General features: G+C 33.8%; 4 protein-coding genes across 8 annotated transcripts; 1 reads left to right on the forward strand and 3 right to left on the reverse strand.

The window, feature by feature from the left end:
- The first annotated feature begins 233 nt into the window (after positions 1-233).
- LOC105159885 (mitochondrial fission 1 protein A) lies at positions 234-3395 on the forward strand. Of its 2 annotated transcripts, none has more exons than XM_011077095.3 (5): positions 234-425; positions 1950-2088; positions 2713-2834; positions 2958-3021; positions 3112-3395. In XM_011077095.3, exons 1-5 carry the CDS (start codon positions 333-335, stop codon positions 3195-3197), a joined length of 504 nt encoding a protein of 167 aa, XP_011075397.1. In that variant the 5' UTR covers positions 234-332; the 3' UTR covers positions 3198-3395. The 2 variants fall into 2 exon arrangements, with proteins under 2 accessions (XP_011075397.1, XP_088735940.1); XM_088879814.1 differs by lacking the exon at positions 234-425 and adding an exon at positions 480-614.
- Positions 3396-3657: 262 nt separating this feature from the next.
- Positions 3658-5813, reverse strand: NRPE5 (Eukaryotic rpb5 RNA polymerase subunit family protein). Its single transcript, XM_011077097.3, has 4 exons — positions 5355-5813; positions 4372-4548; positions 4024-4137; positions 3658-3928 (listed from the first exon to the last, which is right to left on the reverse strand). The coding sequence occupies exons 1-4, from the start codon at positions 5619-5621 to the stop codon at positions 3803-3805; spliced, it is 684 nt and encodes a 227-aa protein (XP_011075399.1). The 5' UTR covers positions 5622-5813; the 3' UTR covers positions 3658-3802.
- Positions 5814-7410: 1597 nt separating this feature from the next.
- LOC105159887 (Glutaredoxin family protein) lies at positions 7411-9255 on the reverse strand. Its single transcript, XM_020693339.2, has one exon. It carries the CDS (start codon positions 8921-8923, stop codon positions 7754-7756), a length of 1170 nt encoding a protein of 389 aa, XP_020548998.1. The 5' UTR covers positions 8924-9255; the 3' UTR covers positions 7411-7753.
- A 2225-nt stretch (positions 9256-11480) lies between these two features.
- LOC105159888 (Pentatricopeptide repeat (PPR) superfamily protein) lies at positions 11481-15072 on the reverse strand. Of its 4 annotated transcripts, none has more exons than XM_011077100.3 (4): positions 12870-15072; positions 12030-12163; positions 11823-11872; positions 11481-11629 (listed from the first exon to the last, which is right to left on the reverse strand). In XM_011077100.3, exon 1 carries the CDS (start codon positions 14968-14970, stop codon positions 13000-13002), a length of 1971 nt encoding a protein of 656 aa, XP_011075402.1. In that variant the 5' UTR covers positions 14971-15072; the 3' UTR covers positions 11481-11629; positions 11823-11872; positions 12030-12163; positions 12870-12999. The 4 variants fall into 4 exon arrangements, with proteins under 4 accessions (XP_011075402.1, XP_088735938.1, XP_088735939.1 ...); XM_088879812.1 differs by having other exon boundaries at positions 12436-15072; XM_088879813.1 differs by having other exon boundaries at positions 11823-11866; positions 12419-15072.
- Positions 15073-24420: the final 9348 nt, after the last annotated feature.

A 24420-nucleotide genomic window follows, 5' to 3' on the forward strand; every position in this document is an offset into this window, starting at 1 on the left:
ACAAATTATTCATATATTTTAAAACTTACATGTAAATCTTCCAGAGACATAAAAAATCATAAATTAGATCTATATTTTGCCGTAAAAATAATTTATGCTATTATGCAAAAAAAATAAAAATAATTGGGTAAATAAATTATAAAGTAGGGGTGTTAATGAAATTATTTTTTTAATCAGAAAAAAAAATCACATTCGACACCCCCTTTTTTTTTGGGGGGGTAAAAAGAAAAATTATCACACTAATTTAGAAGATCAGAGGAAAAAGATTCTCCCTTTCAATAGTGTTCGGTTTCTTTCTTTTGTTGCTATCCTCCATTGAAGACAATACGAAGATGGAGGCTAAGATTAATCAATTCTTTGAGTCCGTCACGAGTTTCTTCAACGGTGGAGATCACATCCCTTGGTCCACTCCTGATGTTATCATCGTATGCATTTTTCTTCTTTTCTTACGTTTCTTTTTCTGCTGTTTCTTCTAGTTGAAAGAAATTTATGTAAATCGCAATCATCAACGAGAACAGAGTCTTTTTTGGCTTTATCTCCTTATTCCGTAGATGGGTTTTCAATTTCTGTTGTAAAGATACAAACTTTTTCAGTTAATGTTTATATTTAGAGAGGTGAATTCTTTATAATAATGCGTTAGCTTTAGTTTTCTCTTTTTGTTGTTTTGAACACATCTGCATATATTTTGCTCATATGTGTCTCTGAAAAATGCTTTTAAATTGTTGTTTCTAAGTTTTGTATGTCATTGTGAATTGTTGGATATGGATGTCAAGTCTTTATGAAGGGAGAAATGGTGGTTATGAGCAGTTTGAGTGTTGAAGTTTGAGAAATATATCTATATTGTTGTTGGTGGCAAGACAACAGGTATCGAGTTTCAGTGACCCTTTTGTGTTGGTGTTTCATTAATGATGTTGCCAAGTATAAAGATGTCAATACTCTCAGAATCCAATTTTCATTGCATTTTGTGTTGGTGTTTCATTAATGATGTTGCCAAGTATAAAGATGTCAATACTCTCAGAATCCAATTTTCATTGCATTTTATCAACTTTTTCTGCGATATCTATATTACCCTGCAGTGGCATCACATTATACTCTGCAACTACTAGGTCACTGCTGTCTAATTGTACTAAAAGGACAATTAGTTCAAGAGTTACGTACCTTAAAGACATTGATGTTGCTTGTCCTTTGAATTAAGAGTTTGTGAGAAATTTCTTTTATGCTTGTTCTCATGGCGGGTGCTTCTTGAAATCTCTAACTCTTTTCTGAAGTGCGTTCTCTTTGGTTGAGATACCTGATTCTTCTTGTAGTCATTCTGTTCCTTATTATCATACACCAATAGCTTTTGTACTTGGAACAAATTCAATTCTATTGGCGGTAGATTTCCATTTACAGGGTTTAAGTTTTGATTAGAAGTTCTAGAATTTGGAATACCTGACTATGCGTTTGTGTGTGACATGGAATGAAAGTTGGACGCAACAACCTGTGAATTTTGTAAATCAGTCAGCATGAGAAAAATAAGAGAATACTGGATGTATTGGAACATTATGCCAATAATCAGGTTGTTATTAGATACCCAAAGGGGTATTTGTCAATTACTCTGGAAAGGTAATCTAAAGGCTAATGTAATTCAAAAGAAGAGTTAAAACTGAAGTCTCAACCAAACTGGATGGGATATCACTTTAGCACTTAACTTTGTCTCGCATCCTATCAATCTCCTTAAATTTGATGCAAATGCCCTTTCTGAGAAAACCTGAAAGAATACTGTCAAAGCTTGTTATTCTGTATTGCAGAGCCTTGTTGTTGTTTGCACTTCTGCGTCTAATGTGAATTAACTTCTGAAATTTCCTTGCAATGCTTATCCTTTTCCTATATAGGCATCACTATCAATTGATTTATTGATCAGGTTATCATCTATAATACGATTTAACTGTTACACATGACTATCGCAGGGCTGTGAGAGAGAAGTTGCAGAAGCCACGAAAGAAGCATCTGATGATCAAAGAAATGAAAGTATTATGCGATTGTCATGGGCTCTTGTTCATTCCAGACAACCTGAGGATGTGCAACGAGGGATAGCCATGCTTGAAGGTGAAAACTTAGACGGGTCAAATTTATACTTTGAGCTTTTCACTCATGAGCATTGAAAAGATAAATACCTGGCTTAACTGAACCTTCATTCAACTATGTAGCGGAGAGTATTGATTGTCAGAGTTCGTAGTTCCATTATATGCTGCTTGAAATGATTGACAATTCTTGGTTGCATTAGTGTAGGAAAATTCTTTTTACATTGCTGACACTTTCATATTTGCTCTTTGGTGAATGATTTGTTTAAGTTGTCCATGCCTTTGAGTGTACCCCTTCACAAATCTATTGTTGCTCGAATCAACTATGACATTTGGATGTTCATCTCAGCAATACGTAAAATGAAGTCCTTAAATATACTTTTAATACCTAACGAGACCTTTATTCCCATGTCTTCCCATGAATGAGGATCTTTGATGTCTTAGTTTCTCACTTATGTTCTATATGATGAGAATATCATTGGGGAAGTCTTGTTAGTATGTGTTATTTTTTGCAAGACTAATCCATTTGAAATTGTTCGGTTTCAGCTATGTTATGTAATTTACTGAACACAAATGCATTTCATGTGTGATGTTTAGTTCATCATTTACTTTTACTGAACACAAATGCATGCATGACTTTTACTGGCAGCTTCACTAACCAACACGAATAGTCCATTACAAAAGAGAGAGAAGCTTTATCTACTTGCCGTAGGATATTACAGAAGTGGCGACTATCCAAGAAGCAGGCAGCTTCTGGACCAGTGCTTGGAGGTTTGTTATCCAACTATTTGGTTTTATTCTTTATGTTATCCAATGACCTACTTACGTTGCAGATGACTTCTCCAGCACTTAGATTCTTAAAAAAGAAACTATCACATGCTTTTTTTCTTTCAGATTGCACCTGACTGGAGGCAAGCTGTGTCTCTAAAGAAAACTGTTGAAGAACGAATCACTAAAGGTAATGCTCCGAACTTTGAAAGCTCAGTTGCCCCTTTACAATTATGACCATAGTCACCCTGATCATTCTTGTGTTTACTTTGCATTGCAGACGGTGTTATTGGAATCGGTATCACTGCAACTGCTGTAGGACTTATAGCAGGTGGTATAGCAGCAGCATTGGCTCGGAAGGGCTGATCATTTCTGTGCTTTTGTATGAAACAAAGATGTTATTTTAAGCCCCCTGATATTCGGATTGAATAAACTTTCACATGAAGCCTAGAGAGAAAAATAATTTTGCAGGGAAGTGAATAGAGGTTCTTGTGATATGGCATACTGTATTTGGTTGGTGATTTTACCAGATCAGTATAACGTTGCAGCAGAGTGCTAGATAAATTTAGGCATGTTTTTAGTCTTTAGAAATTGGATTTTGAGCAAATCCTTGTTTATAAATTGCACATAACTTCTTGGTTAAAGCCAAAAGAAAAGAAGATAAGACTCAATATTTATAAATCATACGGATACCCAAACAGATATTTTACATTACGCACATTCTCCATATTAGCAGAAGCTAGACATGAAACCATGACAGCACAAGGTTGTCTTAGAGGCGCACACAGAATTTCACAACTCTAAATAAAGCATTAAAACTGAAAGATGGAAAAGATTAGGGACTCCCCAAGTTTTATAGCAGCAGTGTCGGCCAAATTTGTAGAAAACATTGCCTGCACAGAACAAATACAAGGCAGCAGAAGGCCCTAACATCTGGAACAATGAGTTTCTAGCCAGATAACCATAAAACATCACCAAACACATCGATAAGTTACATGTAACTGTGTCAGTTCACCGCTGTATGTGACCTTCACGACCTGCCCTTTTTCCAGCCCATAGTAACAAGCTATTGCATCTTTCTCTGACATTCGTGGAAGCTGGAAAAGAAGAAAGTTGAACTGAAATGTGAGATGATGGGAGTATTTTGAATAAGCTAACTTCGTTGAATGTAGACATATTATAAAAGAGTAACCTGCTTTTCAGTTATGCTGTACTTCTTTAGTAGATCTTCTTTCTCTTCATCGGTAAGCACTTGATGTTTTGGCTTCAGTTCATGCCTGGTTATGTTGACAAGCAAGTCGGTGATCTAAATGCATAGCAAAAGTTTAGTCACCCTGAACGTCAATCTCTCAAAGAAGCATTCAATTGCAAAATGATGTAACACGACGTAATTAGTTATATGTAGTTCAAATATTAGCAGACAGGAAAAGTTGAAAGAAAGGCATTTACTGATGATACCGATAGTTGTAAAACCACAACAAGGGGAAGTGGAATAAATGCATCATTTGTGGGCTAACAGCAAAGCATTTAGGAATTTTACCTGGAAAATTTCGACTTTGAATGAGAAAAGATCCACAGCTTTTAAGGCCTGGTTAGTTATTTTATTCTGCACTACCAATATCAGCCGACTTAAGCTGTCTTTGTTAACTATCTGAGTTGCAATGGCACGGATGACATTTACTTTAACTATGCTCGGAGCACAGAAAATAACTAGAACCTGCAACAGAAACATGAAAATCTCAGCAGATTCAAATATTAGAATTAGGTACTTCAGAAAACTACTTAAGTATACCAAACGAGAGTTGCAACAAAATGAATCAAGAGAGGGGACGAAATTTATAAATCTTTGGCCTTTTCCCGTGGAAGATCTATTTGACTTCTTCGTAATGGGACTATATGTAACTCAATTTAAAAGCTCAAAACCAAATTTGCATATATGTAATGTCTATGGACGCTTTGGTCTGCAGAGACTTCCACCTATTTGTGTCATGGCACAGTTGAAAACTTGGGGAGAAAGTTCACTTGAGTCTTGTTGCAAGAAGTAACTTCTAGAGAAGTTCTCAAACATGAAAATGACCAGAGATTTCAACCAACTATGTTTTCATTTAATACATTCAAGAAGAATATGTTCACAAAGAATTTCTCTATGATGCCATATCGGGACCAAGAATTTCTTCCCCCTACCCCCAAAGCAAAGGGGAAAAAAAACTGCAACCAGAGTACCAAAACCCCAAATCCCAACACAGATACACAAACAAACACATGCTGGTGAAAATAAAAAAGTGGGGAAGAAAACCAAGAAATGAAAATCACACACATAGACACCAGAAAAGCGTAATGCACACGGACATAGCTCAATCGGAGTTAGCTAGTAACAATCTTCAACTCAAGAACTTCCTCATGCATGTGGAAGGAATACATTAATCTCGCATCAAAAGAAACAGAAAAGAGCAAAAAGCAAAATCTTTAAGGGGAAAGAAAAAGGAAACAAGAAGAGCGAGAAAAGTTTCAAAATTGAGTGACCTTAATAGAAGGATCATCCTTATGAAGAGCGGAAATCCTCAAGTCATCAGCATCAGGCATCTCCCCGTACTTGCTTCGGAATTCTTGAAGGGAAACCTCAATCTCACAACTGGGCACCGCGAATCCACGGTCTTTGAGCATTTCCAGCATCGTTCGTCGCGCCAGATAGTATCTGTGGCTCTCAATCTTGCCATCGTCCAACAAACTGGTCAGACAGGAACCGAAGTTCTCTTCAACATCAGCATCCACCACTGTTTCTTGCTTCATTCTTTTTTTTTTTTTTTTTGATATGGTCTTCTCTTTCGTTCTTGCTTGAATTTCTCTTTCTCTGGATTTTCTGGGCTTTTCTCCTTCTCTTTTCTGACCAAAATCTTTGTGGGTTTTGGGAGAAGTTTATTGGTTTAAATGGAATCTCTAGGTCTATCTGTGGTTGGTGCTGCTGGGCCGTTGTAAGAGTACTCTGGTTTCCGCTATGTACTGTGGGTTTTTGGCTCAACATGAAAATAGTGTTTCATTCGAGATCAAGAATGTTGGAAATATGAGAATAAAATTTGGGTTTAAACATTTTAAAAGTATAACAAGGTCCTGATTGGTTTATATCTATTTAATCATACTAATTGTGGCACCCCATTGTTACATGTATATAATATATAATTTTTCATGTTTTAAAATATTATAAATAAAAGTAACACATGCAAACCAATACATTACATCAATTTTTATATATTAATGTATGATTCAAAAAATTGAATAAATTAGTTATCTTATTAGTTGAAAAACATTTTCGACTTTACAAAAATTAGTAAGACAATGTCATTAACTGCCATTTACGAGTATAGAAACTCTTTCCTTTGTATATTAGTATAGATTAAAAATGATTTATTCCCCTTCAAAAATTAAAGTCCGACTTTGATGGTTTTTTTCGTTTTATCTATAACCAATGATTGTAGATGTTTAATTTCTGAAAACAAGCACTTAAAAATTGAGGTTACAGAGTGCTTTTCCAAACTAGATTGTATGTGAATATTACAAGAATTGTGTGCATAAAAGAGCCATCTTGTAGAAGTGGACACTAGCATATGATATGTTACATTGATGGAGTGGTGGTCTTGATCCCTCCCTTCACTTGTTCCTCCAGATTCAGATGTTATGCCCCTGAACAAAGATTAAGTTTCAATTCAATCAGTCTGCTCAAAATAATCATAGTCTGGTATCAAAGGTAACTTTCTACTAAAACTCAAATCTTATCAAAACATATCAGATAGATAACCAAGTCTGGCTTTTGGAATATCCAACTATCCTTTTACCCTTCAAAGAACCCAATAGTTGATAGAGCATGACTGCATAAACCTTTACTCGTTCAGTAGAAAGCTAGCGTGCAAAACAGTAGTCAATGAACAATATGAAGAAAACAGCCATCTTCAAGAGCAAGACCAGAAAAAGGAAAAGTAAACTGACCTGCTAAGTGGTTTTTCCGAAGTTTGACCTTGTTGGCAAATTGTTCCATCTTCAAGCCCTCTACCATTACCGCCATTTGCACAAAAACTCAAAGTTCAAAATGCAAAGAGGGATTTAGTGCCAACTCCATTAAGTGCATAGTGTGTTCATGACATATTTTTACAGCACTTTCAACTTAAATTTCAGGATCAAAATCCAGTATTTGTTCACTTTAGTCTGTTCATGCTACCAATTGCTTTTGGCTTATGATGCACTTTAGTGACAGAACAAGAACAGGTTAAATGAGGCACATTCAAGGAAAACCATCGTCAGGAAGAAAGACTACCAATACCTTTACAGTTTTTTTGCACCAAACGCAGCTGTTGTAAACACAACAAACCTTAAGGTTTCAGGTTTCAGGTAATGATAATAAGAAAGATGAAATAGCATGAGTCATTCATGATAGTGCATTTAATTTTATTTCTAATGTTCATGATAGCTGCATGCTGCATATTCATATAAACATATCAGCTTAGCACATAGCAATCAACTCCATAGCCAAGAGCATTTGAAAATTTGCATATCTCTCTCTGAATCAAAGCAAACATCAACAAAGCAATAATAAGAATCCATCATACTCGACTCTACAAAATATTGTACAGAGTACGGTACTAAATGCTGTGCATAGGAAGCAGCAAGTTTAAACTCAATTAGAGAAATAATAGAGAACATTTACAATCTGCTCAAACTCCAACACGATAGGCAACAAGCATATTATGTTACTTGTTTATTGATTAAGGTTGCCCCAACTATGAACGTGAATACCCACTACACAATCACTAATAATAAATGAGACTAGACATGAGCGCAGACGAATAGATACACCACCCATTAGCAGCAACACTCGATAAATAACCTCAAGGAGAGACCCATAATACTTCTCATTTAACGAGCAATTGAGCTCAAGGGCAGCAACCAGAGCACCGAATCAATCCATTCTCATTGCAATCAGGACATCTCCTCAATTTTCCTTCTTCTTCTTCATAAACCTTCCGACTCCCGTTGCAATTTGGGCACGGCACAAACCTTGCATCCCCACAACTCTCACACACAAACCCCAGATCTTTAAGTGGAAAGCCTTCCAATAGCTTCCCCAACTCTCCTGTCTCATTAAGCTGCTTAATCTCCTCAGCGCCACCAATGTACTTCCCTTTAACAAACACCTGTGGCAAGCTCACCGGTTGTCCTTTCAAGGCATCCTGCAACTCAGTTCTATACGACCGGTCCATAGATATATCCCTCTCGTCAATGCACACTCTAAAGCCCCGAAAAATCACCCGGACAGCGCAACAATCCTCATAAGTCTTCCTTATGCCCCTCAAACTAGTATAATACAATACAATCCTATCCTCAGCACCCACTAAATAAGAAGATTCATCACTGTCAGACACCAAATTGTTCACATCATTCGACTCCAAAGACTCGGCCTTTTGAGATTCCGAAATGTCTTTAGGCTTTTCACATCCATTGTGTCTACCCAACAACGCCTTTTGATAACTGGATACCACATTGTAGTCCATCTTCGCCAGCAACGATTCCTCAGATAAGTGCTTCCACAAAGGCTTAGATACCGGGTTCTCCACAAACTCATAAGATTTCACTATCTCACTTACATCCATCTCCTCATTACCTGGCTTTCTGGGAGAGTCAACCATGTGGAAATGAAATTCCTCTTCATCAAGGCCTTCCATGAGCTCCCAAGTGTTGATAACCGAGTCTGGGGATAAAGGGTCCTCAGAATTACCAAAATCTTGAATCTTCCCCATCTGGGCAGTCTGATTCGCAAAATCTTGGCCGTCGAAACTGGGGTTTGGGGGGTCAACGAGCACAAGCGAACCATAGGTGGTAGAAGTGAGAGAAACAAAGTGATTAGAGTCTCCTTTCCTCAACGGCGGGTGGTGCACTAAAGGCGTAGGGAGAGAAAGAGTTCTGGAAACCGGCGTAGAAGAAGGGTCCGAAAACGAGTAATAAGGAGACTGCAGCAGGGAATTCGAAAATGAGGAAGAAGAATTAGATGTGGGATTTTGCTGTTGAGTGACAAAATTAGCAGGACGAGAAGCAGAGCAACCCATGATGACGATTGAGAAACGAAAACCAACCAAAAAAGAAAATGAAAGCTGATCTCTTTTTCCCCTCTCCTCTCTCCCCCTTTCTTCACAATGTATGCAAAAGTACAATGATTGAGCTGTTTCCCCTTTTATCTTTCTTGGCCTTTCTTCACTAAAGATTAGGACTGAAAGACGGAACAGAGTCTTGAAGATGAAGCGTTGGTGGAATGGAGTTGTCAATGGTGGAGAGAAAGTTGGGGGTGGGGGGTGGAGGAAATACGAATTTAATGCAGTGGGATATAGATATAGATTAGAGAAGAGGAAAAGCAACCTGGTTTGAAAGGGAACTGAACAAGACTGGTTATAGTATTACGGAATCTTGCTTGCTAGTTTTTGGAACTTGTGGTTGAAGGTTTTCAAGTTTGTTTATTATTATTATTATTATTATTATTATTATCACAAGGCTACAATAAAAATCTTAATACTATTCTATTCTCATATTAAAATATTATTAAGTTAGAGTGGATTGTGATCCTCCATAAAATATGAAAAAAATTTATCCAAATTTTCGATTCAAATGAATCACTGAGTAAATATAATATACTTATCATGTTATTGATAAATTTTTTTAAATGTACATCAATCAAACAATAAATATATTGCACTTATTATATTATTAATTTAAATTCGACCAAGTTCGATTGTGATATACATACAAATAGATAGTCATAAATGTGTAAATATATTATTGATTTATTTAGAATATGCATCATAGCATAAAAATTTTCAGTATGCAATTTAATCAATCACTTTGTACTGAAAATTGCAACGTGGGGAGATATTAATAAATTGGACAATTTGATGAAGAAATTTATTTTATTAAGTATGGATTGTTCCACATGCATTACTAATTCATGTTGATGAACTATCGACGTTATGATCTAATGGTTAAAATCAAACGTTGCAGCATACACAACGTGAGTTCGATTATTATTAACATGTTTGATGGAATGAAACTATTTATTTTATTTATCGTGTAATTAGACCTTAATTCTTAATCACATGCAATTCTTGGCCGTCATGCATGTCACATACACAACTCCTTTTGACGGGGACGCGAGGTGCCATCCCTACTGTCCCGTTTACGCCGATGCTCATAAATCGTATGATACACTCATCAACGGTATAAAATTTTCCATTTTCCTTTATCATATTTACAAGTTCCCAAATTCTTCCCACATGGATGATGTCTCTGGATTTTGTTTTATCTACATTCACAATATCTTTGTTGCAATGTATTGAATATCTAACATCCCAATCAAAAAAATTGTATGCCATTGCAATTATTTGTTCTTTTTAAGGTCAAACACGTGAACCCTTCAATAATTGTGATTTATTTTTTTATTTTACGGATATACATATATATAATATAATATAGTTATATTAGATAGCTACATTAATGAAAACCTAACTTGTTCAAAGAGAAAAAAGTAATTTATTTGATATTATCATAATTATATATTAAGGAAAGACCTGTAACACATTATTATTTAATTAAGATTTGCCAGGTCTAATTGCAGCTAATAAAACCTATTCATACGAGAAATATAATCTTCCGCGACAGGGGAAGCTTGAATAAAGATTGTATCGGATTTTCTGTTGCAACCCATATTTCATCTATTATTTTATTTAAGGGTGAATAACAATTTACTCCTGTAATATTGAAAATGAGCACATTACCCCCCTATGAAAAAAGTATAGCAATTTACCCCCTTATACTTTTTAAAATGAATTGCTTCATTTTAAAAATTATGGGGGGATAAATTATTGTATTTTAAAAAATATATAAAGGTAAATCGCTATTTATTTTTTTCATAAGGGGGTAATTTGCTCATTTGCGATATTACAAGGGAGTTGTTTGCATTTTTTTATATTATTTAACATATATATATGTAGTGTGTAACTTTTCTTTTATATGATATCATTTTTATATACATGTATATTGAATAAAATAGAATATAAAATACAATTTACAACTCAAAAAAAAAAAAAAAAAAAACAATCTGAATAACGACACAAAAAAGAAGAGATCCAACATCTCAACCCACTAGTGAACTCCACAATTATGACTTCCATCAAAGGAAACAAAAAAAATATAAAGTAATGACAGGTTGATCACACCACCACAGCTACCTCACTCACATATCATTGTAGATTTAAATGAAATAATCATATCATTAGCTTATTTTTCCCAATATACGAATTCGCATCCAAATATTAAATGCATAGGCATTTAGTATATCAAAATGTTACCAACTTTTGTAAGTAATCTTATACGTCAAAATGAATATAGGTATATGTGTTCTCATCTAATTACTTATTGTCAGTGTGATCGAGGCCTACTGGTCCAAGACGATGTATTAGGTCGGAGTGCAGTCGGGTACGGTCCAAATAAAAAACAGAGTTTCGTCTGTTTAGATACTCTTACCATTTCTAACGATAATATTATCTTTTTCTCGTCATCCAATGTCCGACTTTGATATTTTATTAAATTCAAAATTACAAACAAGTGCAAGAGAAATCATATGAACTTGGTTTTTTTCAGACTCCAACCATTGGGACCCAATACAAACTAAAATGGCTCGGGAGAACTTACAGCAATTAAGAAAGGAGTGGATTGCCACCCAGATCCCACACCTAATTAACAACTCTTAGATACGCTGCTGATACCTACAGAGAAGAATAATAAGTTCACACCAGAGTGTTAAATAATTCATACAGTTTCTCTGCATATATTTGTTATATAACTAACCCAAATGTGATTCACACTGACATACTGGTAGTATTTTAATACAGACTGCACAACCATGAATTGCACGGTTGCGTAGATATTCTTTTGGGACAAAATTAGCTTATCACTTACAACATAAACAACAGTCTGCTTTGTTGTCTGCTTCCCTCTGTATCCTGTTGCTGTCGAAAGAAATTTCATGAAATATATATGTACTAAGTTACTATCTGCTAATTCTCTGATGAAAAACTGAAAATTCGAAATGAACCTCTCATGCTAGCATAAATGAACATGAACAAATTCTTGGGTCTTGGTTTATTATTGAAGAAAATTACTGACCCTCAATGGAAATCGTACATCTGCAGTGTGGATCCGATGCACACACTCAGACAACCTATGTATGCGAATTTGTGCACTTCCTCCAATCTGTAAGCAACCATCATGCATTTTGTTCCAGTTCATATGGAGAAAACCTGAAAGCAAGAACATTATCCCTGAGAAATGTATATATTTAATAAACTCATTTTCGTTTTTCTTTAAGGGCACAAGTATAGCCAATATTGTTTGAAAGCGCTGTTTGAAAAGGGGCAGCCAATAATAGCAAGGAGCAAAATACAGTCATCTCGTTTGTCAGTGCAGAAGGCATAAATAATATTAATCTTTGCTTTTTACTGTAGAAAAGCAGAGGGAGAAGGAGAAAGACAACGAGGATTGAGAAGTGAGAATACTGAGAGACTGAACCAGCCCTTTAACACCATACTGCTGCATGTGTCCCTTGCCCAGCCAATTAGCATCAGAATTTGCTCTATGTCCTAATGACAAGGGTCCTCCACCAGGAAGTTTTCTTGGGATTGACTGAAAATAAATTCATGGCATCCATGTTTGCAGATAAGCAATTGCTAGAGTATGAGTATCTTCCAGCCAGAACCAAATTGGGTCCAGAAAATACATGGCCCAACAACTTTATTCCTTCCTGTTTTTAACTCTTTTTAAGAGATCATCTCATACAAGCAACCAGTTGATAAGATCATCAAAAGGAAATGGAATATTCAAGCCAGATGCATTTTCAAGGTTCTGTAGTCCAGCAATAGCCCATGCATTTTTTTCCAAACAATTCATTTTCAGCACAAATACCACCAATACTTAAAGCTCCAAAATGACAAGAATCAGAATGTACACCTTGTTGCCATCTTTTGGAGTCACCTCAGCAAGGGTTCACTAAAATCTTACTGTTTGTCCATACCGAACTTTCAGTATTTAGTCATCCAATTTTCCAGTACCAACCCCTCCTTTTGCATGGACAGAATTCTTATATTAATAAATTATCCTCTGAAAAAATCTCTTCCATCACAATATTGTCAAATAGTGAAAAACCAATCTTCTTCATTTTCTTATGAAGATTTAAGAGCAAGGAATGTATAGCTTCACTTTCACTATGAGATCTATCTCCAACAATAAACACATGGAATTTGTTCCCTACTTCAATCCAACTGCAACCAGGTTGTTTCTTCAAGCGCCCATCCTTCATCTTCAACCTCAACATTTCAGCCTCTTTCCACTTCCCACTTGTAGTGTATATATTCGATAGAAGCGCATAACTGCCAGCATTTGCTGGCTCCAAATCCAAGAGTTTGTCTGCTACCAGTTTTCCTATATCAGCATTACCATGGATATTACACCCCAAAAGAAGAGTTCCCCAAGCATATGCTGATGCTTTAAGTGGAAGTTGTTCTATCAAATCAAATGCCTCCTGGAGCCTTCCTGCTCGACCATAGAGATCAATAGTGCATGTATAATGATCTTCTCTCACTTTTATGGACTTGTCCCTCAAAAGCACTTCAAAGTAGTTTAACCCTTCCTGCACCAGGCCAGCATGGCTGCAAGCAGAAAGCAATCCCACATACGTAATATCATTTGGTTTGACACCTACGTTTTGCATATCCTCGAAAAGCATTATTGCCTCTCTTCCACATCCGTGGTGAGCATATGCAGCAATCATGGAATTCCAACAGACCAAATCCCTCTCGCATCCCAACCCATCATCAAACATTTTTCTAGCCATTACCAGCTCTCCACATTTTGAATACATATTTACTAGTGCAGATATCACGAACTCACTTTCCTGATAAACAGTCTTGCTAATTACTTGGTGAACTTGCATCCCTTCACTAAGACCAGCTAAGTCACTACAAGCCCCCAAAACACTCACAAAAGTCCCTTCATTAGGCTTCACCTTTCTATCCCTGCTCATGTAATAGAATATTTTCAATGCTTCTTCGCTTTTACCATATTGCACACACCCACTTATCATTGCAGTCCAGGAAATAACATTCTTTCCTGGCATTTGATTAAACAACCCCCATCCTGTTTCTAATTCACCATTCTTAATAAAACCAGTGATCATTGTATTCCATGACTGCACATCCTTTACTGGCATTTTCTCAAACAAACTATATGCTTCACCCAGTCTCGTATTTTGTGCATACCCACTAATCATCGCATTCCAAGAGACTACATTCCGCTCAGGCATCCTATCAAAAAGTAATCTAGCCTCGTCAACCCTCCCATTTCGTGCAAATCCTGATATCAATATAGTCCAAGAAATCACATTCCCTATAGGCATTTGATCAAAAAACTCCCTCGCCTCCTCAACCCTTCCACAGTTTACCAAACCTGAGATCACAATGTTCCAAGAAACAACGTTCCTCTCTTCCATCCTCTCGAACACGTGGAGCGCCTGCTTAATCCTATCACTTCTTACATACCCGTCAATCATAGTGTTCCAAGCGACCACGTTCTTATCAGGCATTTCATCAAAAAGCCTCTCAGCCTCAGAAACTCTCCCTATTTTCCAGTATCCGGACATCATAGCTGTCCAAGTAACCACATTTTTCTCGGCATCACCTCTATCAAACAACTCCCTAGCTTCTTTAACCAGACCACACTTTACATAACCCGAAATTAAAGCCGTCCATGAAATCACATCCCGCTCTGGCATTTCTTCGAACAATTCACGTGCCTCAGAAATATAACCCTCCTGACACAGCTTAGTGATCATCCAATTTGCCTTAGCTACATCTTTTTTGAGTGTGTAATCTTCTCTCGGGAAAAAGAAATCTGAATTTTTCTGGGTTCGACCTATTGAGTGATAAAGTTTCAAAGTGCGGGCATCTTGGAGCTTGATGTAGCTTTCTCCTAACACGTGCATGCATAATGGCGTAGGTTTGATGACGTTAAGACCATGCCTCAGAGTTCTTGATGCCCGAATGGAAGTCAGCATAACAGATTCACCTAAAAATCCTGTTAGTATCCGTATACTCTAACCCAATGACAGTATATAGTACTTTATACCTTCAGAAATACATTAATTGCATAATTGCCTCAAACATATTAATTTTATAATGTCAAGTAGTTTAGTTTAATGATTTTTTATAAACTTAAATACTACAAAGAATGCTCTTAATTACTAATTAATTTAATTAGCATCTAATTTTCCAACTTATTATAAAATTGGTAGCAGTGCATTTTAAATTGCTTTAGTTAAAAATATTAGCTTTGTTATTTAGATTTCAAGAATTTATTTAACTATTATTACATATATTTCCATAATTCACTCAATTTCTCGTATACTTTATCGTGCAAAACATGCCATTAATGTGCAGAGCACGTCTCATTTCTAGTAAACAAAGTTGGTGAATATGATGAAAATAAGTATGTTTAAAACCTCAAATGAATGCCATACATATTCCCGTCTTTGACATAAATACGATCAATAGATTCTAACTATCTCAAACTCTTTTTGTAATTCTATTTCCATCTTAAATTTGATCGTACTTGTCAATACATAAATCTCAATCATTCATTTTATATATTTTTATTAACTTTATAAAAAATTTGAAAGCGTTCAATTGCATCAAAAGAAATAATTTATCAAGATGACTTGTTAAATGAAATAATTTAATTAGAAGAAAACATCAATTTTCCAACTTGTTAAAAGTAATATTTGTGTTTAATATTTTATTAAAAGAGAATCATATCTATTCTTAGTTAATAAAGCAAGTACTTACGATGTCAAATTCTTATAGCACTTGATGTTGCTTTAATAAATTGATTTCCCATTCAATTATTAACGTAGCAATAAAAAAATTTCACTTGAAAATCACAGATACTTAAGGTGACCAACTATAGAAGTTAAATTAATATAAATTAAAAACATGATTACTATGTTTGAAATTATTTTTTGGGTTCTTGTTTTGTTATGTTACTGCTTCTATTTCATGGGATTTATGCGGTAAAGATGGACTGTTAGAGACTACGATATGCCAAGGATTTGAAGAAGGTCAACTTCATTTTCAAAATGGATATGTACGCCATCGTTTCCATCTCCAGTGGGGGTAAGAATTCGCGGCAAAAAACCAGCACTGACAGATTGCGAAGGCAGCACCAACCCGCGTGGGATTTCCCAATGAAGTTCATGATGGAGGAGGCGGCTTTATAACAAAACCGCCGCACCACTCGATTTGAAGCTTATGTGCAAGAAGGTGAGGGAGAAACGTATTCTGCCAGAGACGAGATATACATTAACATAATGCAAATAAGGCTTAAACAATTGAAAATAGCCCCCAAAACAAAGAACACAAACTGACCCAAACGTTCATCTATTTTAAGTTATCTCCAAGATGGCTCAGAAATAGATTTATAATTCATGTGTATTCTCATCTATATTCACTGGTTTGTGTCTGCCTACATTATTTAATTTGCACATATCGCCACGTGCAATAGATGTATTCTTTTATATATATAATATTGTAAAACTGTCTTAATTATACTTGATGATGTTTGTCAAATATACTTGTATTTCTAATTTCATACTACGATTATGCATATATTTTAATTATTCATTTTATATATTTTTATTAACTTATAAAAAAATAAAGTGTGCAATTAAATTTAATTGTTTGAAAAGAAATCATTTGTGTGATTAGGGAAACAAACTTATAGGTTAAAAATAAGTTAATATGCTTATGTTGCTTTTCTTTTTTCCCCCGACGTCGGAAATGTCAAAAAGTAAACATAAAACAGCAACATGTGTTAATTTGTGGTGCACTTAATTTGAATTAGGATGGAATCAATATATATATTGTTCATTTTATATATTTCTATTAACCCTATACAAAATTTGAAAGTTTTCAATTAAATTTAATTAATTAAAAATAAATAATTTGTGAAGATGTCTAGAGAAACAAACTCACAAGTCAAAAAAATAAGTTCGTATTTGTTTTATTTGCAATGTGTCGAAGAGAAAAAAAATAAAATAGTAATGTATTTTTGTTGTTCATTTAATTCTAATTCAGATGGGGTCCAACATATTTTTTTACTTCTAATTTATCTTTGTGATGTTTTGGTTAATCTTTACCATCAAACAAAATTATTTTCGGCTAGGAAGAAATTAATTAGAAGGAAACGTGAACTTTCAGACTTGTAAAAGTTCATTTTCATGTTTTAAACTTTTAGTGAAAGACGATCATATCCAGTCTTATTTAAATAAAGTAAGTACTTACGATGTCAAAACTTTCTCGTGCTTGATATTCATTTAATCAGTTGATTTCTCGTTCTGTTATTAAAAAAATAATAAAAATTGCTTGCTTGAAAAGGAATAAAACTAAGTCATATTCAGAATTATTTGTTTGTAAAGAAAATTTATAATTATTTGTTTGTGAAGAAACAAATTTTAGGAGAATCACATGGTCAAAACTTTAAAAAAAAATGGTCTGTGAATTAATTAACACATTTTCTTGAGTGGTAATGAAAAGCAATATATTTAATTATCTTATTTTGATCAATGTTTGTAGTTTTATCATTTTGGTAGAATTAATTGAGGAAAGTATATTGAAATATTTTACTCTTCTAATATGATCGAGAATTTTTTCCTTGTTTTGCTTTGTTATATAGATTTTAAGAATTTATTTGACTATTATTTTATATATTTTCATAATTCACGCAATCTCTCATGTACTTTTAGTTAATTGTATCATGCAATACATGCCATCACGTGCCATAAATGTGCAGAGCACGTGTCATTTCTAGTATAAAAATTTGTGAATATGACGACAAAAAGTATATCTAAAACCTCAAAATGAATATGATGACAAAAAGTATACATAAAATCTCAAAATGAATATGATGACAAAAAGTATATCTAAAACTACTTTCACCATAATCGATTTTCCTGCCTGTGATAAGCATTTCTCTTTCTAGCACAAAGTTTCTTCCATATTTTGTCTCTGGTACCTTTGAGAACCTCTTTCTTAGCTCGTCCTAGAATTGAGGGAAGTCCAAGACAAATTCCTCGATGGTCCTCCAATCGCATACCGAGAAAGTGAGTCAGCTCCTCTTTGTTGTTTTTCACAACTCATGTATATTCTCATGTATTTGTATTGATTTGTGCCTAACTATATTATGCAATCAACAGGTGCTCCCATGTGCGATAGATGTGTTATTTTACTAATATATATTTGTATATATATTATCAATGGTTAATAACAAACACTCTCCCAACATATAAGGAGTTTTGCACTTTTCCCTCTAATCATATTTTTTTAACAATCGACCGCCCATCCTTTGGGTTTTGTAGCATTTTGCCCTTTTATTTATTTTTAGGGGAATAAAATGAAAATATCTCGACTGCGTGAAAACGTGCGCTTTAAGTAGATTTAGATCGGGGTAAAATTATAATTTCACATCCTAATTTTAAGAAAGAAAAACAATATTCCAACTGAACCACCACCTTGGCGCCCAACACCCCACAACCCACCTCCTTCGTTGCCGCCCACCTCCAGCCGCTGCGCCACTACCTTCGCTTCCAACACCCTGGAGCCCACCTCCTTCGCCACTTCCCACCACCATCGCACCCAACGCCCCCATCGGGCAACTCCTTCGCTCCCCAAGACAACCGCTGCCCTCAACCGGTCGTCCCAACTCCCTTGTGTTGCCCACCACTTTCACCCCCCACAACCACCTCCATAAATCAAGTAACAATATCAAACATTTCCTCAATAAATGTTGCTACCTTACCAAAATCATCTTTTGCAAGAAATCCTCAAGGAATTGACCTGCCGCTCAAGTCCTTCACCCCCCCCCCCCCAAGTCCTGGGCCCTTGGTTGGGAAAATTTCTAGTTGTTGAAGATTTTGGGGTTTTTTTTAATTTATGTTTTTCTTAAAATTGAGATATGAAGTTAGAATTTCACACCGATCTAAATTCACTTAAAGCGAATGTTTTCACGCAGCTGAAATATTCCTATCTTATTCTCCTAAAAGTATTAAAAAAGAAAATATCAAAATATTACAAAACCAAAGGTTGTTAATCAGTTGAATTCCCGTTCTACTTAACAAAGCAATCAAAATTGCTTGCTTAAAAAGGGGAAATTTTTTAAGGGGGTCATAACAAAAAAACCTAAAATTAAGTCATAGTTGGAATCATTTGTTTGTGAAGAAGAATTATGATTATTTGTTTGCAAAAAAGCAAATTTTAGGAGAATCACATGATGAAAACTTTAAAAACAATGGTATATGAATTAACACATTTTTGTTAGTGGTAAATAAATGCAATATATCTAATTATCTCATTTTGATTAATGTTTGTAGTTTATTATTTAGGTGAATTATTGAGGAGGGAAATATGTTGAAAACTTTACTCTTCTAACATGGTCGATAATTTTAGCATGTGTCATCTCTAGTAAAAAAAAAGTTGGTGAATACGATGACAAAAAATATATCTAAAACCTCAAAATGAATGTCATATATATTTCCGTCTTTGACATAGATATGACCAAGAGATTTGTTGCTCTTTCAAACTCTTTTTTCAAGTTTATTTCAATATGAAATTTCATCATACTTGTAAATGCATAAATTTCAATCGTTCATTTTATATATTTCTATTCAACCCATAAAAATTTTGAAACCGTGCAATTAATTAAGTGAAAGACGATCATATGTAGTCTTATTTTTAAAAAATATGTATGATGTCAAATTCTTATACATGGCGCTTGATGTTGTTTTAATCAGTTGATTTTCTGTTTTATTGTTAACAAATCAAGCACTTTTGTTAGCTTGCTTTGTTAACAACAGAACGGGAAATCAACTGATTAAAACCACGTCAAGCGCCATAGGAATTTGACATCATAAGTACTTGCTTTAATATTAATTAAAATAAGACTAAATAACAACATATGTTATTTGCATTCATTTTGAGGTTCTAGATATACTTTTTGTCATCATATTCACCTAATTTTTTTACTAAAAACCGCACATGTCTGCACATTAATGGCACGTGATGGCATGTGTTGCACGATGCAATAGACTAAAAAGTATACAAGAGATTGCATGAATTATGAAAATACATGCAATAATAGTCAAATAAAATTTGACTATGTGATTCTCCTAAAATATGTTTCTTCTCGAACAAATAATTATAATTCTTCTTCACAAATAAATCATTCCAAAGATGACTTAGTTTTCAGTTTCTTAATACTTGCACCACCTTGAAAATTTTCTCCTTTCCAAGCAAGCAATTTTTATTGCTTTGTTACCAACAGAACGGAAAATCAACTGATTAAAACAACATCAAGCGCGAAAAAAATTTAGCATGGTAAGTACTTGCTTTATTTAAACAAGAGTAGATATGACCGCATTTCAATGAAAGTTTAAAACATAAATATTATTTTTTACAAGTTTGAAGGTTCATATGTCCTTCTAATTAATTCTGCCTAGCAAAAAATAATTTTGAATGATAGTAAGGATCAACAAAATATCACATGAAAAAAATTGAAGTAAAAAAATATATTAAATCCCCTCTGAATCAATTAGAATTAAGTGAACAACAAAACTACATTACTATTTCACTTTCCCTCTTCGACATATTGCAAATAAAATAAATAAGCAAGATGAGCATATTAACTAATTTTGTTGACTTGTAAATTTGTTCTCTAGTCATCTTCACAAATTATTAATTTTCAAGTAATAAAATTTAATTGAACACTTTTATTTTTTTTATAGAGTTCATAGAAATATATATATATATATAATAATATATATATTAATATGATAACATTTGTTGCACGTGGGAGCACGTGTTGATTGAATAATATAATCGGATACAAATCGATGAATATGATGATAAAAAGTAAATCTAAAACCTCAAAATAAATGCAAATGGCATATGTTGTTATTTAGTCTTATTTAAATAAATCAAGTACTTACAATATCAAATTTTTATGGCGCTTGATGTTGTTTTAATCAGTTGATTTCCCGTTCTGTTGTTAACAAAGCAAACAAACAAAATTGCTTGCTCTGCTAACAACGGAATGGGAAATCAAAATTGATTAAAAAACAACATCAAGAGCTAGAAGAATTTGACACCATATGTTTTTTTTTTTTTTTAAATAAGACTAAAAAGGGACATCTTTCACTTAATTTTTTAATTGCATACTTTCAAAAAATTTATGGGTTCAATAGAGATATATAAAATGAATTATTGAAATTTATGCATTAACAAGCACGATCAAATTTAAGATAAAAAATAATTGTAAAAAGAGTTTGGAAGAGCAAGAAATCTCTTAGTCATATCTATGTCAAAGATGGAAACATGTATTGCATTCTTTTTGAGGTCTTAGACGTACTTTCTATGATCATATGCACCAAATTTTGGTACTAGAAATGACACGTGCTCTGCACATTAATGACTTGTAATGGCACGTGTTGCACGATATAATAAATTAAAAATATATAAGAAATTACGTGAATTATGTAGTACATGTAATCACAGTCAAATAAATTCTTAAAATCTAAATAACAAAGCAAAAGACTAAAAACAAAAATATTCTCAACCCATGTCAGAGGAGTAAAGTTTTTAACATATTTTCTTCCTCAATTACTTTGACTTAAAAGATAAAACTACAAACATTAATCAAAATAAGATAATTGAATATGTTTCTTTTCATTACCACTAACTGAACTGCTTAATTCATATACCATTATTTATTAAGTTTTGATTATGTGATTCTCTTATAATTTATTTCATTGCAAATAAATAATTATAATTTATTTTTGCAAACAATTGATTCCGAATATGACTTATAGATATCTTTCTTATGACCATCTCGAAAATTTTGTCCTTTCCAAGCAAGCAATTAATCAAGTGCTAGAAGAATTTGACATATCATAAATACTTGCTTTATTTGAATAAGACTAGATATAATTGTCTTTCAATAAATACTAAAATATTAGTATCATTTTTTACAAGTTTAAAAGTTCACAATTGATTTGTTCAACCAACAAATAATTTTAATTAATGTTAAGGAACAAGAAGAAATCACCTAGAACCAAATATAGATAGTTAAATATGTCTAATCCCATCCTAATTGGAATAAGTGAACAACAAGCATACGTGATTATTTTATTTTCACTGTTCGACATCGACATATTGCAAGTTTTAAAAATAATCAAGATTCGTATACTAACTTCTTTGTTTTTTTTACTTGTAAGTTTGTTTCTCTAGTCATCTTCACAAACTATTTCTTTTGAACCATTAAATTTAATTCAATGCTTTTAAACATTTTACAGGGTTCATATATATATATATATATATATATATATATATTAGTAAGATAACCATCTATCAGACGTGTTGTACGAGCTGATAATGTAATATAGTTGGAAGTAAACCAATATAAGTATATGAGATTAATATCATGAATTATTAATAACAACATTTGTATTTAGGCATATCAATGGGCTAATAATGCCCATGCCCAGACCCATACTTTTAACTCGTGGCTAGACGCATTAAATTAAAATAATTGGGTCTGAATTAGGTAATATACTCGTTATTACCCATTTTAACGGTACCCAATTTTCCCCAATTCCATAAACCACTCTTCTAGAACTCTCACCAACTAAAATTGCTCAGCACTATTCTTCAGTCCACTCGCTCTACCCTCCACCCCCGACACCTTCGCCGTTGCAAGCACCGCCCACCTCCACAGCTAGCCCAAACCCTTCTACCCCATTTGCGATAGAATAGGAATTGGGATGGAAAGGGCAATCCCAGCCATGTCATCAATAATGTATCAAGATTGCAATCCAGAATTCCAAATACAATCTCAACAAATCAACGGTTTGTGTTACCTTTTCCAGTGGATTCTTTGGCTTTCCCTTTTTCCATGGAGGTCTTGTGTGTGTGTGTTTGCATGTGCTAGCGTGTGTATTTATGTTTGTGTTGGGAGTAAATTTGAGTTTTCTTGTTTTATACTTTGTGTTCTCATCTCTCTTAATACCACATTACAATAAAATTAATTTCTCTCAACATTAGTAACAATGCCCAGATAGTTTGATTTCTCTCCGTAAAGTTTTGGATTTAGTTTAATTTGATTAATTATAAAAAAAGAAAATGGGTCTGTGTCTGACTTGATTTGAAAAATTGGACTGTTAAAATGCTTTTGGGTCTGGAGATCTATTTGATCTAGGGTTGGGTGGGTAAGGCCTAGGCCTACCCACTGATAGTACTATTTGCACTCTAACATGCCAATAACCTTCAAATTAAAACTAAGACAAACAATTATTATTATGTACATAACAAGAAAGTCATTCCAAGTGTTTTGGATCTATTTCTGGGTCTTCTTGGAGATAACCCAAAATAAAAAAAATGTTTGGGTCAATTTTTTTTTTCTTGTTGGACTATTATTTTTACTTTTAAGCCCAATTGGGTTTATTTTTAATCATCTTTTCTCATTTTCCCATTGTTTTGTATCATTTATGACAGAATAGGTTTCTTCCTCATCCTCTTGCACATAAGCTTCATATTGATAGTGAGGAGATTACGCTACATCGCCGCCTACTCCACCATGAACTTTATCAAGAAATCCCACGTGGGTTTGGTGCAACCTTTGTGATCTGTCAGTATTCTAATCTTTTGCTTCTAGTTTCACCCCAAAGGTCCCCCACTAGAGATGGAAACGATCGTGTAGACATCAATTTTTGAAATGAGGTTGACATTCTTCAAATTCTTAGCATATCAAAGTTTCATTTCCAAAACCCGACAATCCATCTTCACGACCACCAATCCCAAAAAAAAAGAAAGAAAGAAACAGTAACAAGAGAAACCAAAGCACTCAAAAAAATAAATCAAGATATAGCGATAGTGTATTTAATTTGTATTTTACTTGTATTGTTGACCACTTTGAGTAGTTCTCCTTTTCAAGCGAGCAATTTTATTACTTTGTTAACAACTGAATGAGAAATCAATTGATTAAAACAACTTGAAAGAAGTATAAGAATTTGACATCATAAGTACTTGATTTATTTAACTAAGGCTAGATATGATCGTCTTTTAATAAAATATTAAAATATAAATATTACTTTTTAGAAGTTTCAAAGTTCATATTTTCTTCTAATTAATTCATTCCTCTAATAATTAATTTTGTAGCATGGTAAGGAACAACAAGAAATCACGTATAACAAATAAACGTAACAAAATATGTTTGATCCCTTCTCAATCCAAAATAAGTGAACAAATAATGCACGTTACTATTTCTTTTTCACTCTTCAACATATTTCAGGTAGAAAAATAATCAAGAGGAGTATATTAACTTATTTTGTGACTTGTAAGTTTGTTTCTCTACCCATCTTCCATAAATTATTTCTTTTTAGGCAATTAAATTAATTGCACGCTTT

The sequence above is a fragment of the Sesamum indicum genome, linkage group LG4 (genome assembly GCF_026168435.1).
Source record: "Sesamum indicum cultivar Baizhima isolate 11 linkage group LG4, ASM2616843v1, whole genome shotgun sequence".
NCBI lineage: Eukaryota > Viridiplantae > Streptophyta > Magnoliopsida > Lamiales > Pedaliaceae > Sesamum > Sesamum indicum.

Coding starts and splice junctions, on each gene's coding strand:
- LOC105159885 (XM_011077095.3), top strand. CDS start 333: ATGGAGGCTAAGATTAATCAATTCTTTGAGTCCGTCACGAGTTTCTTC. Junction 426..1,949: donor CCACTCCTGATGTTATCATC/GTATGCATTTTT, acceptor TGACTATCGCAG/GGCTGTGAGAGAGAAGTTGC. Junction 3,022..3,111: donor TGAAGAACGAATCACTAAAG/GTAATGCTCCGA, acceptor TTTGCATTGCAG/ACGGTGTTATTGGAATCGGT.
- NRPE5 (XM_011077097.3), bottom strand. CDS start 5,621: ATGAAGCAAGAAACAGTGGTGGATGCTGATGTTGAAGAGAACTTCGGT. Junction 4,138..4,371: donor TCAAAGTCGAAATTTTCCAG/GTAAAATTCCTA, acceptor CTATGCATTTAG/ATCACCGACTTGCTTGTCAA. Junction 3,929..4,023: donor ACAGCATAACTGAAAAGCAG/GTTACTCTTTTA, acceptor CTTCTTTTCCAG/CTTCCACGAATGTCAGAGAA.
- LOC105159887 (XM_020693339.2), bottom strand. CDS start 8,923: ATGGGTTGCTCTGCTTCTCGTCCTGCTAATTTTGTCACTCAACAGCAA.
- LOC105159888 (XM_011077100.3), bottom strand. CDS start 14,970: ATGCTGACTTCCATTCGGGCATCAAGAACTCTGAGGCATGGTCTTAAC.